The 21,191-nt window shown below is 40.8% G+C and overlaps 1 protein-coding gene across 6 annotated transcripts in view; it reads left to right on the top strand.

Moving 5' to 3' along the window:
- The window catches only part of akt3a (v-akt murine thymoma viral oncogene homolog 3a), a 66,613-nt gene that overhangs the window by 19,236 nt on the left and 26,186 nt on the right, over window positions 1-21,191 (top strand). For all 6 annotated transcript variants that reach the window (XM_030440836.1, XM_030440838.1, XM_030440840.1 and 3 more), the window contains one exon: window positions 17,238-17,363. In XM_030440836.1, coding sequence (XP_030296696.1) covers window positions 17,238-17,363 — 126 coding nt within the window. The remainder of the gene's footprint in view (window positions 1-17,237; window positions 17,364-21,191) is intronic.

Genomic DNA, 21,191 nt, shown 5'->3' with positions numbered 1-21,191 from the left:
TTGTAGAATTGCCTTCCAGGTGACAACTTGTCACCATTTTGTTGCTTACCAAACTACTTCAGGTTACAGGGCTGAAAGTTGATTGTTTTGCCAATATTTTTGAACACATTTATGCCAGTAGATTGTCCAATTCCAACTTTTGCTGCATAGTCAATCTTTTTTTTTTTTGGTAACTTCCTCTTATTTTCTTTTTTGGCACAGGAGAAGTGGTTTCAACAGGGGCAATCACATCAACCACATTTGTGGACAGTTGCCTACATCTGGTTGCTAAGGGCAACTGGACAACCATTGTTGCTCTGAAACATCAGCTACATGCTTGCTGCAGTTTCTCCTCTATACTACTGTAGCACAAAGCTCTGTGTTGCTTCATTTGTAGAGCAGAGCATCAGTTAAATTACATAGAAGTTATAGAAGATTATGCAGAGACATAGAAGGCAGCAGCTACTGCAGATACTTGATTACCCAGTCTAACTTATAAGACACAATGAACACAGGGTTAGTCACGATTCTCCAAACTCGTGATTCGATTTGACTTTAATTTTAAGGTCAAGATTTGATTCAGTTTTTGAGTTGAACTTTAAAAAGAAAAGGATATTTTATGAAAATTCCTTGGTGACTTTGTGTCCCCTTTGAGGATTCAACAATAAGCAACAATAGATGCAATTCAGTTTGTTACAAAGTTCAGTTTCTCTAGTCGGTCTTGAGTAAACCCTCTAGCCAAACAAATCAATTGAGCATCTCTGGCAGTGTCATCAGTTCAGTTCAGTTCAGTTCAGTTCAGTTCATCTCTGACTCTGCCGGAGTTACCTCTGGTTTCAGTCATTTGATCGTTTTCATGCATCCTTTATAAGTGTCTCAAAGTGCATCTGCAAGCTACTGGTAAGCTAGCTATGTTGTCTTTGAAGTTTTGTGTTTCTATTCAGATGTGTTTGAACAGGTGTTGTTAGAGTGTAAAAGCAAAAACTGAAAGAATCATAAATCTGCCTTTGATTTATATTATTGAAATTAAAGGCATATTTAGACAGATTTTCCACTTGGAATCGAAATTGTGACACACACAATCCACAGTTGACCCAATCCTCACCTCGCAGTTGCAGTGTATAATGTATACCTCCAAAACATTAGTTTAGCATTTATTGTGTAAGAAAAAAATGCATAAGTTCAACTGAGTAATAGTGAGTATACGGGTAAATAAATACATACATCATAGTAACTATACCAGTCTTTATCAATTTTAACAAATTGCAACAAGGAATTTGCATAGAAAGATAAATAGATAAATAACTTAGCATTGAGAAGGGGAGAAATACTGCCTCCCCTTCATTTGAAGCAGATGGCTGGGAATTACAAATAGCTCCTTTAAGTGATGTCTATCTGAATGAATGAATGAATGTTAGTTAACATGTTGATATGTTGGCTAACATATAGTGCCATTGCAGCCATAATATTACTTTTATTTTAGAGTTTGCTCCCATAATGCCTGACTTAATAGTTGAGCTGCATGCTGATGTCACAGTGGCCAGGTTAAAGGGACAGTCTGTCTATTTATAGCTTCCCACCTGTAATCTGTCTCTGACAGGATTATCTAAGACACTAGCTTTGGCCTGCTGTGCCACACAGACACACTGAAAATGTGAGCCTACCATGCATTCACATAGTTGTACAGTGAAGACATTGTGTACAGTACATAAGTGTGTAAAATGCAATCAATATTCGGAAAGCAAGGACAAATGGATGTCTGTTTGAAACCCACAAGAAAATGTGACACTGTGTAACCATGTGACAGGCCTGTAACATGAGTGTTTCATGTGTGCTTGCATTACTCATTTATGTATGCATGTTTTACAGAGTCTCAGTTAGGCCCAGTTGGTCAGTTCAAGTCTTTTTCTATAGGTGTGGTCTTTTGTACACATGTAAACAGCGTTCTAGGTCACTGAAAACTTACCTCTTGGAAAACCTACAGAAACTCTGTTGTCAATGTTCACATCTGCACGGGCAGAAGCAGAGATTCTTTGAAACTACAACACAGACAGCCATGTGTGTAGCATCACTGGCAAATGTGCACTCTGAGTATGCGTTATGATATTGGTATCAGAGTATGTACACTAACAGAATGGATGTTATATTGTAAATATTTATAAAGACACAAATGGACATTGATGATACAATGATGAGAAAGGGAGACAAAGTTGGCTGCTCACAATATTTTGCTGACAAAATAGTCACCCAGGACAATTCTGTCAAAAGCAGTGTGTGTATATGGACAAAGATTAATTCTGAAGAGGTGTGGAAATGCTCGTCTGGATACCAAGTGGACTAGTTCTCAGTTAGCCTAATTGAAAACAGAGAAGAAGTGTGAGAGAATTTTTCATCCTTCCTCAACCTCCTCCGTCTCTGGTTGCCAATCTCCAGTCATTAATTAGCTATCCATGACAAAATTCCCCGCTCCAATCTGAAACTAGTGTAGAGAAGCGGGCGGCGGTGGTAATCATGTCAGGGAAGCTTGGCTCAGTGATCTGAAGGGGCTAAATGTCCCCCATATGGTCCACTGGCTGGGGCCTGCACCTCACCAAACTCTCATTAAACTAGTGTTTAATATACCAAGGTAAAGAGGGACACACACTTATGCATACACTTAGCTGTAAGAAACAAATCAAGACATCTGACAGGGGATTGGGCACAAAGGGACAGGAGGACAAGGAGGTGGTGTTTGTTTGTGTGTGCATGTGGTGTGTGTGTGTGTGTGTGTGTGTGTGTGTGTGTGTGTGTGTGTGTGTGTGTGTGTTTTGAGAGACTGATGCTGTACAATTGTTGACTTGCCATCTGTCATCAAGAAGAAAGTTCTATGTGTGTGTGTATACAGAGGAAAGATGAGACAGAAAAGAAAGAAAGAAACAGGGAGTGAGGTGCAGATGTCTCACAGCATCGAGGCCGACCACGAGGTACAATGGCAGACTGCTGTATGAGAGGAGTTGGAGGGGGAGAACAGAGAAGAAAAGAAGACGAACATCTGCCATATTCAGATATTGCTCCGTGGTTTGAGTGTTTCTTCACAATATCTTGAGTTTGAATAGACCTGGGAAATGGCCTGCTCATTATTTACTGTAGCCATGTTATGCCGATATTATGGCGATTTTACATATATTCTTGAGATTTGAGATGAGATTTTATTCTGCATCTAAAGACAATATCATGTATGATAACTTGTCATGAAAAAAGTATACAGTGCATTTGTTAGTTTTAGTACTTTTTTTAAGAATCAATTTTCAAGTAAAATAACCATATTAAATCGGAAATCATAAAACAAATCATAAAAATGTCCTTGATTAATACCGGTCCATAATGGCTGAAGTAGATCTTGTCTATAGCAGTTGGATTTAAACCGTCGAATGAGTTTGATAAAATACAGAATTTAGTCTGGCCGCTCTGTTTAATTAGTTTTATTTCTGCTCCTGATGGAGAATGTGATTAATGTTCATTATGTGCTTTGACTGAGATTTATTTTTCAAGAAATAACCAATAATGTGGAATAATCATGCAGAAAGACAACAAACAGTAAAATACGCATTTAATGATTATTTTAAAAAGCTCTTTGACTTTCTTTTTGTTTTATACTCATTACAACATAGATAAAACAGTCTGCAACTGCAATGATTAACTGACAGGTTTCACCAATAAATAAATCAGCAACTATTTGGAAAATGGATTTATTAGTTTGATTGCTTCTTTTAAAGACAAAAAAAAAAGTAGAATTCTCTAATTTGCTTTGCAGATGTGAATAGTTTCTGGTGCCCTTACTTTCTATGTGAGTAAACTGACTGTCTATGGTTTTGGACAAAAGAGGAAAGTTAAGAAAATCTAGAAATCAGTCAAGACAATGATCAACAGATCAATCCAGAATGAAAATCATTTGTCTGTTGAGGCCCTAATATAGTCATCTTTGGGTTTTTTTTAATTGTCTCAAAGGCTCAAGTGCCTGATGTTGGCCAGCTGAGTTGGACATGTGTCAAACACAGCCTCTTAGACAAACAGACGTTACAACATGACAAACACCAGCTCTCAGGGAAGGAGAGGGAGAAGAGTTAGTCTGAGATGGACCGACATATAGAGCTGTCTGTCACCTCTGAGTGTGACAGACAGGCACACAGCAGTCACTAATTGCAATCACACTGTGATTTTGTTAGCCCAAACTCTCCAGTAGTTCATGAACACTGCCTAATCATAGGCAAACAGCATCTTGCAAACAACAGTCACATGGGCTTACAAGCAGCTATTTGATTGGACAGTGTTTTGGTAAACTGTCTGCATGAGACATCAGGGACTTTTAGCAGCAGATGAGCCAAAACTAATATGATTCCAGTCTCTGTAACTTAGGCATGTCAGTTACGCGTGATAGAGCATGACTGATTGTGTGAGAATCGGATGAGACTGTGTTCTGCCCTTGACTCGTTTTGTAATGTTCTACTTTACATGCATGATTAACTGCAGCCTATCACATTCCTCCATATGTCCATAAAACTGTGATTTATCCAGATACAACTATGTGTTTTAGCTCATACAAACAGAGTGGTGTCACACCGGGCCAGGCTCTCACCTGTCTCACCCTGTACACTAGGGTTTGGCAATGTCCATCAAATCAGCATATAACAATCATCATGACATCATTGTTGCTTAATAGCACAACACTGTAGTTACCCGCCATTTCCCACTTTTTTCTTGTTAGATCAGCTTTCGCATCCAAGTATGGCAAGCGTCTGACCAACATCCCCCATGCTGCGTTTAAAGGGTCTTTGTCAACTCACCACATGTCCATCACTTAACAGTGTCAGCCTCAGAAGCTTGAAACAAAGGTAGCCAGGCTAAGCTAAGAATATGCAAATAACAAAAGCCTGATTTAGAGAGACACACTTAACAAGAAAAACACAGCTGCCACTGATGGAACTGAGTGTCTTGGGTTCACCTAACTGGGGAAGTTTTTGTGGAGGGGACCTTTTAAATGATAATGTTATGATGGTATAGGGCTCAGTTGTTTATGATTGACAGCCATCAGCGATGGATGATGCCATTGTCTACTGGCCTAATACTAGTCCACACAAACAATAATCAAAGTGGCAACTGACAACTTCTCCAGCATGTGTTTCCAAGTGGTGGTATTGTTGGTGGCACTGTTGTAAAAACAACTGGATTATTTTCGTCGCAAATAACAACAACACAGCACCAAACATGAGTTTATTCAGTAATTTAGTCCATAATAGAAATTAATCAGCAGTTAACCTTCCTTTTCCAGTGTGGCCCCGTGCCCAGTGGCAGACAAAATTATAAACTAATAGCAAAGTTTATAGGAGTTACTATAAATACTGATGGTTTCATATACAGTGTCTTGATCCATTACATTGTGCAATCAATTTTTACTTCATAATCACAAGTTAAAGCAGAAATCTAGGCTAAGTTTATAGAGCAAGTGAGTTTAACTTAACTTAACCAAACATGCCCAGTGTGAATGGACCCCAATGGACAGATGGGCCCACACTTGGGCAGGTGGAGTGACATACAGGTAGCCAGGACAGAGGGGAAAGCAGAGAGCAGCAGTTAGTGAGGTGGAGAGCACTTAGTGTCGGCCCTTTAATGCAACACATGAATGGAACCTTTAGAATAAGGCTGGGCTGGTATGTGTGTGTGTGTGTGTGTGTGTGTGTGTGTGTGTGTGTGTGCGTGTGCGCGTGTGTGTGTGTGTGTGTGTTTGGGAGGGCGGGCAAGGCTGGGGGTGCACTTGACAGTAGTTGGGGTATAGTGCCTGATTGTTTATTCTAGCCTGCTGGGCTGGTCTATTGTGTAGTGTGTGTGCGTACATGCATGTGTGTGTGCGTGTATTTGTGTTGACAGAGTATGCTGTGTGTGAGTGTGTGCATGTGTAGTTTACAGGCAGACAGGGGAGACATACAGCACAATGCTTCTCTGCTGCTTCAGGATTGAAGCAGGATGGAGGGGAGGGCTCCACAAAAGACCAGGGGGTTCTGATGTTGTCCAGACACACACACACACACACACTCAACCACATGCATGCACACGTAACGCCAGCTGCCGCACACAGCCCCAGCCCAGCATTTCTGAATTAATAATACAGAGCCAACCACTCTGGAATAATAGTGACTCACACACACACACACACACACACACATGCATAAAGCTTTGCACCTGTTCACCACTGCTCAACTGGACAGGGTTGGGCTGGTTGACCCCCCCACCCACACACATGAACACACACACACACACACACACACACACATGAACACACACACACACACACACACACACACACACACACACACACACACACACACACACACACTCCTTGCACCCTGTCTGTTGTAGGCAACAGTAGGACAGCTGTGTCCGTCTCCTGACCCTCCCCTCCTTGTCCTGATCGACAGCTATTCTCATTGACCGATTGGTCCAGCTGCCTTACTCTGTTCCTCTGACTGGCTGGTTTTACATCCAATGAGGCAAGGGAAAAGAATAAGAATATGAATATGAATGTCAGATTCAAATGAGGAGTGTCTAAGAAACCCTCTACTCAGAGTGATTATCAATGCACAATATGAACATTATTTTTTACTATATTATGATATACAAGTCATTGAGTATGTAAATAGCACGCAGTTTTTGATTGTCATGATGATGTCATGGTCCTTGATGATGTGTTGTGGATTTTAAAGTAATTTCATTCATCCATTCATTCATATTTTATTAATTTAGCTAATTTCACTGTTGTTCAAGACAAACAATGCATGTTTACTCACCATACTTACTTATATTCCATGAAAAATAGACTAGCAGGAGGAAGAGTAACTTCTTTACCTCCTACTCTCTTCAGAGATGCGCTGAATGCAATTTGCTTAGCCTTTTCTGATTTCCAAGTTTTTTTTTAAATATTGGCCTGCCGATTCTGATTTTGGCTGACTCTTTTTAATTTAGGAACTGTAATTCACAGCATACACAAACATTTTTGTAGCCTTCGTTTAATGGAAAATTCTGTCTATGTTTGTAATAAAAAAAATGACTTTTCATTAACTAAAAAACATAAAACATCAAGATATTTGAATGGCCATTTGCTGACTAAAACTTTTGCACACCTGTGGATTGACAAGTATGTAGGAGAAGACCAAGGGCAGATAAAATCAGTACAAAAAAGTCCCACAATTTTAACACCAACTCGATATAAAGACCTTCATCATGCTATCTTTTACCTTTAATGGTCTTTTACTGAAATGTGTCACTGAATTTTAGCTACCAAAGCATTTACGCAGTGTGCAGTAGCATATCCAGGACTCTTATTGTGAAAGGTAAAAACAGAATTTTGGTCAGTTCGTTCATCTCCACAAATCACATACATTTCAACAATACATACATGAGATACAATGGTATGGTTTGGTATATACAATGTTTTGTAAATTTACTGTGTAATGTGAACTTCAATGCTATAAAATAAATGAAGAGATCAATTATGCCAACACACAATGCCATCCAGAAGAGAGAACAGAGAGAGGCAATACACCAGCAATCAGTGCAATTTGATTAGCCTGCTCATTGGCTGTATGTGCCTTTCCTAATCGCATTGGATCCACTGCTTTCTGAACACAAGCAGCATGGCATTCTTAATGTTATTGGGGGTTTGAATGCAGGGGCCTTTTGTACCGGTTTGCTCGGTTTGTATTTTTACCTTCTTGACATACTAGAAGACATCTAAACAGATCAGTCTTTGTGTTCTGAATGCCATGATATGCCTTGGTAGTGTTTGTGTGGGAGGATGGATATGTGGATGTAGGAGAAATAAACCTTCTAACTAAATATTCTTCATATAATCTAGACATAAACCCGAGTTTTCCCGTTTGATTAATGCTAATGATAATCTTATATGTCCTTATATGTCCTTCTGTATGGCTGTAGTATGTGCTTAACTTAGGTCTCTGACAGTGATGTGCGTATGTGTTGTGGCTCATCAGTATGGCAAGTGTGTTGAACAATTATTGAGGAGAGAGTTTTTACTGGACTGGAGGCTGACCCAGCCTTATGTACTGTGCTGAAGGTCACACTGGACCCAGGTGTGTCTCCTGCTTCAGGCAGGCCTCTGCAAACAGAAGAGCACGGAGCAGAAAACCAGCAAGCACTGCAGAGAGGCCATCATAAAACCCTTTTGAATTACAGCATTAAGGAGGAAAACCTTTAGTTGTACACTTTCTACATTTCAACAAGTTTTCATTATTATTTGGTGTTACATGTCTATTCTTATTTAGAATACAAAGAGAGTTTAGTTGTGAAAAGTGACAGTGAATCTCTCGAGATGTTTTGCCTTCTGGCATTTCCTTCTCAAAATTTTAGATCAAACCCAATACATCGGTATTACACAAATGCTGTATGTCTTCAAAGTAATTTGTCTGTAGAGCAGCCCTGAATTATGCATTTTTTATGTGTATGTAGTCTAAAAATTAAGGAAAAATGGAGTTATGGGTTAAGGTAATGACACAAGCTGCAAGGCTGTTCTTGATGTAATTGGCCATCTCTCCATTTTCACCGTCATGTCCTGGAAACTTGCTGGACGTTTACCTTGAATTTAATATGTTGGAAATAAGGTGAAATTAATTTTAATGTGACTTTGTTGTAAGAGTGCAGCGTGTGAAGAGACAAATAAACAAGTTACAGTAATGACTTAGACAGTAAGCTTAAAGTTGCTGTACTAAGTGACCTTCACCCACCCACTCTGTGTATGTGTGTGTGTTCGTATGTCTACATATGTGAGTGCTTGTGGGTGGGGGGGTGTTGGAGAAGGGTGGGGGTGTGGCTGAGTAGCCTCCACAGCCTCCTGTCTGGCACAGGTGGTGTTAAGCAGCAGCCCTCCAGCTAAGATGCTAATATGCTAACATCGCACTAATCCTATGGTGCTTTAGGAAGCAACGGACCCTGCCTCCCCCCCCGAAAACACAGATGAACAAACACATAAACACACACATACAGATTTAAGCTGACTGAATGCCTGTGTACAGAAATACACACACTTAGACCTGACAGGTACACACGTGTGCTGATCTTACATATGTATATTTGTACTGTACACACACACACACACACACACACACACACACACACACACACACACACACACACACACACACACACACACTCACACACACACACACACACACACCAGTGCTGTTAGGGGGATTAGGATGTAAGGCATCTTGGCAGCTGTGCATCTGTCAGTCACTCTCCAGCTCTGAGTCGGTATCACAGCGGTGGCCACCATGCTCCAGGGAGCCACCACCATCTACTGGACTGTAGTGGTACTGCAGGGGAGGACTGAAGAGGGGAAGAGAAAAAACACTATAACATATATGCAGCAGAAATAAAAGAAGGGGAAATGTATTAAAAAAGGGGTGAATCTCAGTGTTATGTGATGGCAAAATTGTAAACCTGTATTATGTTGTCTGTGTGTGTGCATGTGCCTCTTTCTATACCAGCTGGGAGAGCAGAGGGGCACCAGGGCAGCCTGCATTGGTGTGTGCGTGTCTGTGTGTGTGCATCCAGCACAGTCTACCAGGAGGATCTGGCTGTGTGCAGCTGGCTGGATGAAATCTCCTAGTGGGCCCCAAGGGATGGCCACACTCCCATGGGTTTCCACTCAATCTGGTCGCCCTGTGGCTGCCCTGCCCTGTCCCAACTCTGTCAGTGTCATAGCCTTAACTGCTAACACTGAGGCCTGCCTCTCTCTTTCTGTCTTTTTCACTCTCTCGTTAATTATCATGCTCAGCCCTCTTCTTTTTCCTCATCCTTCCTCATTCCACAGACTGAGCCACAGCCTTGTACAATTACTCCCGTACTAAACCTTTTAACCCAGCTGCAGCCCCAGCTTCAAACTGAATTCAGTTTTCGATTCTTCAAATCTTTTTTTCCCACTCGTTCGAGTCTTACACAAGTCATCAATACACAAGTGACAAAATGCCTCCTGAACTCTTACAGGTAGAACACAGTGCTACTTTTGTGTCGTCAGTGATGGTCCTTTTATTTAAAGCACTCGTACATGCACACACACGCAAACACCAGTCCAGTCCCGATGTGGTAATGAGACTAATGCACTGTAAGTGGATTGGCTTTGAAGAGCCTGGATTCGTCTTAAGATGTCTGAGCAGGCTGGAGTTAGAACTACTGGGGTCGGGGTCACACACACACACACAGCCATAGCAACATAAATTGACACATGCACTGTTGAATAGACTGTACAGAATGTGCAAAAAAACCCATTTAATTACTATTTATTCATTGTTTTCCCTCAATGCTGGTTTGGATCACTAAGAGTGACTGCAATAGTCCTGTGCAGCTGTGCAACATGGACAAACTCAGAGACAGATGTCTTCCTCAAGCATCTTACCACACAATTCTCCACTTTCTTGACCTCTGTGCCCTCTGTACTTCACACAGGCACCTCCACCCTTCACTCACTTACTTACTTGGCTGCTGTTTAGCTAATCTCTCTTCCTCTCTCTCCTCCCTGTTCATCACTGCTTTTACTCAAGCACCGGCCACTAATGCCCACATACGTAAACATATGAAAACCCTCCCCTCACTGTTGTGTCTGGAGGTGTATTGACCTTAGTCTATAGGAGATCAGTTCAAGCCGCTGGCTAACTCAAACACACCCACCAGTTTAACTGCATTCTGCTGCTGTTTCATTTGTGCAAATCCCATGCTGCTACAGTGTTTATTAGTGATTTGCATTTATCTTTACCTATATGAGATATGTAACATTTTGGACTGTGCAGCAATATTACAAAAATGACATACTTTTGAAATATAATGCTGTTAGGGCTAGGGCTGCAACTAAATGCTATAATGTCATTTAAAACTGGTGTTAACTTTATTTTCTTATTAATATGAATGTTAAATAGCTCTGTGTTCCAACATTAATCACTGTTATAGTGTCGGTGTTTGGTCATTAGCCCATGTCTCTCGTCCCCCTGCTCATTCAGTCAGTGAAAAGAGAAATATTCTAATGTCCCTGCCCACTTACTCCAATCAGGACAGAGAACTCTTTGAAAAAGCTACCTCACAAAGGAAGAGTTATGCAAGTGTGGTGATGAACAGGGGAAGGAGGGGATTGCTTACTGAAGAACAGACAGAAAGTTCACTAAAACGAGGATGATGATGCTTACAGCAGCTTTAACCGTTTAATTATTTTCTCAAATAATTAATTTGTTCAGTCTGTCACATAGTCAGTCTATTGTCATAGAATAGAAAAAAAGAAACCAGAAAATATTCACATTTGAGAAAAAAATACTTGATTATCAAAAGAGCTGGTGATTAATTCAATAGTTGACTTCCAATCAATTAGTTGTTGCATGTCTAGTTGAATTATGATGGGACTGCAACTGAAGATGATTTTTTTTATTGTCAAATAATCTGTCCTTAGTCTCTAAGGTTTGGTCCATGGCGTCTAGTCTGGTCTTCTGTTGGTCCGATCAAAAGCCCAAAACCCAAATATATTCAGTTTACAGTGATATATAAAACGGAAAGAAGCAGAGCAATTTTGCATTTTAGAGGCAACACATTTTTTTTGTTTTCTCAATGACTAAAGTGAATAATTTATCATCTTTTGATAGACTAGTCAGTTACTTGAATTGTTTCAACATTTGAACACAGCAAATTTAAAACCTGCCCTCCACCTGTTGGAAGTCTGTTATTTTCTCATTTAGTCAGTCTGGTGACCAACTATCCAGCTACTCAGTCACTTGGTCAGTAATTTTGTTATTTATTCTATCCCATGTCAGCCAAACTCGCTCTAAACACGGAGTGTGTGTGTGTGTGTGTGTGTGTGTGTGGATGCATGTAAGAGTTTGTGTGTGTGTGTGTTGTCATGCGGCCAGACGAGACACATTCCTCTCCCTGCCGGTGAGCTGCTGTGTATGTGCTGGAACGTGGCAGAGCCTCCTCCCCACCCTCTCCATTCGCCTCCCCTCCCCTACCTCTATACACCACCACCACCACCCGCCACCCCTCCAGCTCCCAGAGTGCCAGTCACACAGCCCCGTCTCTGCGCCATCTGCATATCAGCTCCAGCCTCGGCCAAAGCATTAAATTAAATCCCTGTTTGGGTTGATTAACAAATGGCTGGTGAGCTCACATAGTTATGGAGTTATTTATTTAATTGTCATCAAGGTTTTTCCTGCTTTTCGTCTGTCTGCGTCTCTGCTGAAATGTGGCAATCCGGCAAAGCAGAAGAGCAGAGGTGTGCTGGTGTCCTGAAGGAGGGAGCTCGAGATGGAGAGACGGAGAGAGACTGCAAAGTTTCTGTCTTGCTGGCTGAAGTTCAGCCTTACCACTTGTACCTGTCTCCTATTTTCCTGTCTGCATCTCTCACTCTCATTCTCTCCCCTTTTCCCCCTCTGTCCTGAAATGAATAGTTAATCAGTCCGCTAATTGAGTGACAGTTAGTCAGTGCGTTGTTGTAATTGTCCAATCAGAAAGCTTGGAACGGACACAGTCACAGCTGATTCATCTCCTGCCTCTTACTTCTAAATCCACAAGCTGCAACTGGAGGATGTGCCAGCAAGAGTTATTTCTCCTAGAAATTCCAAAATGACTTTTAAAAAGTTTAGTTTTTAATTTGTAGTTTGTGGCTCACAAAAAAAGCTGAAAATGACAGGTCTTGAGTGGGTTGAGAGACTCAGGGAAAGATGCAACCTTTTCACTTTCCATCACTCCTTTTTTAGTTTAAGGCTTAATTAGGCCAAGTACAGTGGATATGGTTGTTGGTAGCTTAATTATATACGTCCCTACAGCAGAATTTTAGAAGAGCAGTCTGTAGGAGAAAACTTTAGACCAGCTTCTCAAGTCTACATTTTGTCTCTGTTTTGAACAAATTTAGCTGAACATTTAAACACACTTCAAAATGGTTTATCTTCTCCTCCTAAATATCCTCTGTTCCTTAGATGTTTCAGATCACCCACGTTGTCCTGTATTTCTGATATCCTGTCGTTCTAACAAGAAACAAGAGACTCCTGTTGTCATAAGCACTGTATAGTGTAGTATTTACTAATTGGCCTTAAGGGAAAAGTAAAGTTGTGCAGAAAACTAAATGAAACTGAAGTGAGGAGTCCGAGAGAGATGGTGTGGGAAGGAGACCGGCTGTTCTGTTTTCTCCAGCAGTCCAAACTAGAGACATGTGGCTCCCCAGACAAGCTGTCCAGAGTGGGAGAGCTCGCTGGACTCATTACAGGCAGGGCCAAGACGGGATAGCTTGACAGAACACCATTGGATCATTCGGAGAATTGGAACGGTCGAAACTGAATTGTGTCGGTTTGTGTGTGCGCGTATATGAGCGTGCGCATGCCTGTGTTTGTTTGGAACGCCATGTGTGGACAACTGTCCATCTCCTCTCTCCGTCTGTGCCACCCCTGGCTGCCCCCTCCCCCGCCCCCCAGTGGACGTGTACACACACAAACACACACTCGCACACAAACACACACCACACACATATACATGCTGTCTATGCCCGGCCAGAAGGATTGCTTAAATGTTTTCAGTTGTACTGGACAGCTGAGCGATGAAGTGGCCAGCCACAGGCTTCCATTGGTTGGACACTTCATCTAGAAACTGACTCAGAGAAATGACTGGACTTGGACCAGCAAGCCAGTCATCACTGCCAGTTTATAATAGTTTTATCAGTTTAACTTTCTGTTTATCCTCATCCATTTTGTCAGTCAATACATCTCTTTTCTCCTATCTACTTTGAAGTCAAGCAGTTTCTCTTCATCAGATCATCAGTTTGTTTCCTTCATCACGTTTATTTTAGGTAATATTTTTTCTTATCTGAACCCACAGGAGCTTAACACCTGTACAATAACACATACTAAAGACTTAATCGCAACCTTTATTTTGACTAAAGCTGGGTATCACCACTGATTTCCCAAATGGATTACATTCTGGTTCACAAGGTCCAAATTTGATTAAGTTTCTGATTAAGTTAGGTATATTTCAGTTAGTGTACCAGTTGTTCCTGGCTAAGAAAGACGGAGAAAGAGAAGACAGAGAAAGAGAACTGTAAATTGTACTAGGAACAGTAAAATTTGGTGCGTTATTAAAATATTAGTGTTTACATTAGGAAATGAATTATGTAGATTTGTGCTTAAAATCACCCTGCGTCGAAATGAATGGGATGTTGTTCTGATTCAAGCATCTAATTATTAAAAATGCTGCAGTGAAAGAACAAGAACATAACGACAGATGTAGGCCTCTGTATTTCAGCAATAGAAAATAAGAAAGACTCTTTGCCTTTAAAGCACCTTTGAGTTTCGGAAGTGCATACGAGTGCACTGTCCCTGTGCAGTGTCTGTGAACCTCAGACTCAGAGAGACAGCAGACGACAGAAGCAGCGTGCCTTTGAATGACACTGACACACTGTAGAAACTCTCAGCATAGTTTCAAGGCAGAAAGCCTTTAGAGATTGACTTTCCCAATCTACCCATTTTTTGGCACTTGGCGGGTTTTAATTTTGCACCCCGATATGCATCCACATATGTTGAAGGATCAAAGTTGGGATTTTATGAATCAATATCAGATCATTGAAATAAGTGTTTCCCAAAAATTGCAGTTGCTGCAGTTTGCATTAACATTGTCTGTAATTAATACAAAGCTGCAACTTAAGTGTGACATCTTACTTAAATAACTAAATAAGGAACCAATCTCTTTCATACTAAACTTTGCACTAAACTTTGCAACTTTAAATTTAGAGTTCTGTCTCTAATTGGTGTCTTAACTCTTTGGGTTTCACACTCTAAGAAGCTAATATTCTGAGACACACAGCACGCTTTGATCTCTCTTAATCACCTACTGTTGAAGCAGGTGAGTTAAGCCTTGTCATATTATCTTGTCTTTGTTTTGATAGCTGTCACGTTTTGGTGTAGTTTCATTGTCCGCTTTTTATTTAACTGGCAGTCCTTTTGCAAGCTTGTCCATGCTTTGCTAGCGGTGCAGAACCTGAATGAATATCTTGTTCATTCAGCTTTGTCATACAAAATCCTTTTTTTTTTTTAAAAACCCACCCATATTTCTGACACATTCTCTACAAAAGCAAACTTTTTTTTTTCTTTTGCATTATTTTTTTAAAATAGATTTTAGTGTTGTATCCATCACATTGTAATTAAGATTTGAAAAACCTGCATCTATAGGTTTTCTAAACAAAAGATCACATGTACATTAGATAACAGAGATCTGTTAAATTCACTCACATTATTTTACAAAGTACTAATGAAAGTAGGCGCGCTTGCATTCATTCTCACTCCAGGGAAGCAGAACCCCACAATGCACATCAAATTGCTGAACTGATTACATGCTAGTCTAATCCCTAGCCTTATATATACGGTATTCTCTTTCCACTCACTTACAACCCCCTTCCCCTCCATTCCATTTTTTGCTTTGCTTTCTTAATTAATTTTTTCCTTATGCCTCCCTCCATCTCTCCTCCCACCCCTCCCATTCAAACCCTCTCACAGTAGCGAGTGATCCAAAGAAGATGCTTTGTTTCTGAAAGAACAGGGGAAGGAAATGGGAGAGGAGGGGAGAGTGGGTGTATTTGTGAAAAGGAGAAAAATAGAGTCCGAGAGAGGAGAGGAGAGGAGAGGAGAGGAGAGGAGAGGAGAGAGAGAGGTGTGATTTGGTAATCCTGATGACGCACTGGCACCCAACAGCATTTTGTTATCTGTGTCTCTCTCTGTCCCTGTGTGCTGGTTCAAATCAGCCCCCCCCACCACCACACACTCACATACACACACCTCCACCACCAGCACCACCCAGAGGTACCGGCAGGCCCGGCAGTCGCATGGTCCCTTCGGCGGAGCAGGTGTTTTTCTGCGACGTGTTAACGAGCGCGGCCTGCTGTCATTTCCGCTTTAAATGGATGTCACAAATAGAACACATACACATACACACACTGCCTATTCTCTTCTCCCAGCGAATTAGCCTAAGAAAGGTGATCAGAGCTGTTACCGAGCTTTGTGTGTGTGTGTGTGTGTGTGTGTGTGTATATATCGGTAAGGAGTGTGTTTATGCATGCAGACACATATGCACCTTTGTCTATTAGTATGTCTTTGCAAGGTGTGTAAATGTGTTTGTGTGTGTGCATGTCAAGCAACGGCTGGTTAATTAAAAGGGGCTGAGAAGTACGGAACATTTGTGTCCTTCTGTGGTTTTTATTTCTGTTGTTTGAAATGAGAAAGTGAAATGTTTACACAGCTCCCGGCTTTGGAAAGTGTTGAGATTGTCAGTTTCTTTCACCAGAGCAGCGTGTCTCAGTATTACTTCAGCCGTGTACCATGTGCGTGTGGTTTCCTCCCTCAGTTTGTACTCATTGTACTCGTCCGACTACGTGTGAATCCACACATGTGTGTACTTTAATCCATGTGTGTATCCATGCTGTTTCCAGTAAGTGTTATCCGCCTCTGTGGTGTGGAAATGTTTGACACTCATGTAATCCTGCAGCGGGTCATCTGATAAAGCTGTGGTGCCACCTTAGTGCCAGACTGTGCCAGCCAGTTGGGTAATACTCGGCCACCAGCTGCTCAGCAGATGTTGTTATTTGTTGCTGTGGTCTAAGAAGGGTTATTCCCTGTATGTAATCTTATCTCATCTCATGTCATCTCATCTCGTCTCATCTTATTTCATCCCTCTTCTCTTCTCTTCTTCACCCTTTGCCGCCGACCAGTGGTTTCATGTGCCTAAATTATGACTACATACATGTGTTTGTGTGTGCGCAGTGTGCTTTGGTGTGTGTTTGGTGGCAGGGTCATCACCTCGACACCTGCCCATGTATCAGCCAGATGATGTTTCTGGCATGGATATTTCGGTTGTTGTGCTGGTAAACATGTTTTTGTCGTTTTTTTACATGATAATCCGATCTGAATCTGGCAAGCGCTGTGGGAGTTTGTATCTGCGAATCAGTGTGTACGTGTGTGTGATATCCTCTGGACAGATAAGAGTTGAGCGGACAGGATTTTAGTTGTCGAGGGAATAAAATCTGTATTTAAAATCATCATCATTATTGCTATTAATACGACCATATATTATCATAATCATCATAATCATGATTATCTCTGAGTGCGCTGTTCTGTGCGATGTCCTTCAGCATCATCATCACTGTTGCCCTCATGAATTCAGTGTCTCTTCTCTTTGTGTCTATCTTTCTCCTTCAGGTGAATACATAAAGAACTGGCGGCCGCGTTACTTTCTTCTGAAGACAGACGGCTCTTTCATCGGCTACAAAGAGAAGCCTCAGGATGCCGACTTGCCCTACCCCCTAAACAACTTCTCTGTAGCAAGTACGTAATCTTGCATACATATATCATGATAAGCTTTTGGCACCGTGCTCTAGAAGTGACTGTTAAATACTGGTATTGCATTTAGACTAGAGCGGCTTTCAGTAGAGCGCATACCTCTGCCAAGGCAGCATCCTTTTATTTAGCCAAGCCTAATCCATGCAGAATCAAACTCAATAGCCCTGTATTGCTCTGAATTTTATACCACTCAACCATAATTTAAACTCATCAGATTTAGGATGTCCATCACTCATAGATACCCACTACCTAAATACACCTGTTTTTTTCCATTAAGATCCATGCATTATTCCCTGAGAAATTAACAAAAATCTACCAAAGGTTCATAAAAGTGAGAAAATTCCAGGATCCCTTTGCCTGATCTTCACCAAAAAGTTAATAGGGGTTTATTCTCCATTCAAGTTTTGTGGAAATCCGTTCAATAGTTTTTTGCAATCCTGCTGACAAACCAACCAACAAAGAACCCTCCAAACAGACACAGGTGAAAACATAACCAACTTGGTAACGGTAATAAATTCATTTAATTTGATCATATCACCTTTCCAAAAAACATATCACATTCATATCACATTTGATACCATATAGCGACTTTAATTTGAAAAAGTGAATGATGAGATCTGTTGATCTTTACAAATCAAAACTCCGTGATCTAACAATGTCATGTGCTCAAAAAAACTGTTTAAATCAAAAAGTGAATCAGAACCTTAAAATTGGAAGTCACATTTAATCATGGATTTGGAGAGTCATGACACCTCTAATCTTTGTGTATAGACACAGAATTGAAGTGTTGAATTGTAAAGAATAAAGTCTATCCATTCAATGCTTATTGATTCCCATCTTAAGGATGTAGCTTAGATACCTAACACACTTATTTTGAGCTTTTTTTGTTTTTTGCTGGCTTGGTATAATGTAGCCTTTGCTGTAAAAACACAGTAAACTTTTAACTTGTTAATCCTAACAGAAAAACCAGGAGCAATGTGTCAAAATACCTGCATTTCCGCTTGCTTTCCGTATATGGTCCACCTGTTTAGCCAGCATTAATCTCTGTTAATGTTAATGTTCATACTGTGACACCTGCTGTGATTATGTGTTTCAGCTTCACCTCTGTGGGTGGTGAGCTTGCTTTTGCAAACTTAAGCAGGGAATTAAACCCATGTCTGTGGGTTGAAAGACGTGTATTCCTCAAATGGACCTCTGTCATGTAAAGTGCCATTAGATATTGCTTAAATGTTCTTGTAGTTTCATCACACAGAGCTACAGTGAAATGGTACAGCAGCCATTGCATCAGTTCATTCAGGGCGTGTTGTCAGTCATCAGTATGCTTTACAGAATTCACCACATGCTCTAATTAACCATTTATCAGTATATCATCTGTCTACACCTGGTTAACAAGCTCCACAGAGTCTTTGACATGTGTAATTAACCAGCTAATGAGTTAACAAGATTAATTTTAATGTCTCTCAGTCTCATTACCACCACCGTCACCTTTCATTGTTAATACAATAAATGCAGATTGGCACTAAAGCTTTCGAGGAGAGATGATAGTCACCCTAAAAGACAAAAGGCTTAACTGACGTACTACTTAACTTACAACACTCACTCGTTGGTCTTTCATCACTTTTACGTTTTAAGACACAAAACCATTTTAATTTGACATCATTGTGTTAGCTTAGAATATTAAACACAATTAGACTGGTCAGCACATCACCGTTCAAGTCTTTGTTATTTAGATTCCAAGTTTTGTTTTTTGTTCTCTCTGGATGCTGCTATACTGTAGCTGTCACACAGCTGATTATTCCATTAAAGAAATAAACACAGTACGCTGATTCATACTACGTACGTCAGTAATAATGGCGGTTCTTGAAGTAGCTGACCTCAGATTTTTTTTTTTCCTACCCTAACCCTTTTCACTCTTAAAGCAGATAAAATCAAATGAGACTCAAAAGGACAAAACAAAGCAAACAAACTAAAAAACAACTGCAAAACCCAGATTGCAAATGATAACATCTGTCCAAAAGACCAACAGAGAAAGGCAGGAATACATTTAAATCATGAACAGAATAGTTTTTCTTATAAATATTACAAATACAAGACAATAAATGTGGTCTTGACACTTATATAGGCAGTAAAATGTTTTTTTGCATTAGAATAGTGGAATTATAATAATCAAGTTGAAATGTGATAAAGGATGACCTTTTATAAGTTGCCTGAATTTGGATGAGTAAACAGGATTATGTAATTATGATTTATCTTTTTCCGGAAAACAAAAATCTACCCAGCTTATTGATAGATCAGCATCCACGATTGTGCTGGATAAACCAGATAAAACACGTACTGTATATCATGCAGCATATGTCTCTTAATAAATAAATGGATGCATGTTGTGTAGCCTATTACTCTCTTTCACTTTCATGCATCGCTTTCTACTAAACGTAATCTGATCGGTATTAAGCAGGGCACGTGCCCTGATGCAGATACCACTGTATTTACTTGCAGTGACGTCACACTGACAATAGACACTTCCGGGTAAACATCTTGCAGTTGATTTGCAAGTTGGAATGTGAAGTCAGCACGTTCTTACATTTCTGTTGTCATTTTTAGCTGTAATCATAATGTTTAAAGATAAAACCAGTCTAGCTGCACAGCTTCTTTGTTAAACCATATTTTCCCAAAAGTGACATCTCACTAACTGCTAGTTCTGGGTTAAAATCAAGCTGTCTTCTTTATTCTGTTTCCTAACAGGTAACCTAACATTAGTAAAACTGTTACTAGTAATGAGCTAGCTCACCAACAAATATGTATTTTTGATGAATGAGATGTGTATACACTGAAATAACATCAGGAAAAATACGTTTTCTACATGATTATGGTAATCAAACATTGTAAGGGATTTTATCCATAGCCTTAGATTTGGATGGTTTGAGGGTCATCAATTAAATGGATTTAGAAAAGCAATATCTAAAATTTCTGCAGAACAATTCAGTGAGGATTGGTGATGGTGGGGATGATAGCAGAGTCCGTGGAGAGTACAGGAAAATGGGTGTGAGATGGGGGCGAAAACAGAAGAAAATGATGACGAATGGTAGAATACGAGCTGAAACATCAGAGAAAACGATAAAGAATGGCACATCAAAGGACGGAGGAGGAGAACGAAAGACAGGAGTCCAGAAGGGAGGACAAGTATGGCGAATGAGCGATGGGAGTCGATTGAAGGGGCAGAAGTGAAAATTGGAGACGCGGGGAGGAGAGGGGAAGAGGAGTGAGGACGGAGATGGAAGGATGATTAGGGTGGAGAGCATGGATGAGGATGGTGGGATTGGAGATGCAGATGAAATATGGCGGAGAAAAAGGGAGGAGAGGAAGAGAGGAGGATCATCAGCGCTGAACAGACAGGGAGGAGGAGACGAAGACTGGATTGGAGAACGAGGAAAAAGGGGGAGAGGAAAAGAGTTTGCGAGGAGGACAAGCCAGGCCATACATCCGGCCCCGGCTGCTTGGCACCGCGCTGGCACTGCCACATCTGTTGCCCAAAGCTGGGAGGCCAGGTGGTGTGTGTGTGTGTGTGTGTGTGTGTTCGTGTGTACGTGTGTGTATGTGTGTTTGTTTATCTGTGCGTGCCCGTGTGTGTCTATGTGTGTGTGAACAACAGAAGTGGTCAGATGGAACAGAGATGGTACAGGCCTGTTCCCTGCAGAGGGACTCATACATACAAGCCTGTCGTTCACACACACACACACACACACACACACACACACACTGATGCATGCACTCACACACACACTAAACCAGTACACAGATTTCACAATTGCCTGC

The sequence above is a fragment of the Sparus aurata genome, chromosome 15, assembly GCF_900880675.1.
Source record: "Sparus aurata chromosome 15, fSpaAur1.1, whole genome shotgun sequence".
NCBI lineage: Eukaryota > Metazoa > Chordata > Actinopteri > Spariformes > Sparidae > Sparus > Sparus aurata.
This window is presented reverse-complemented; position numbering and strand designations above follow the sequence as displayed.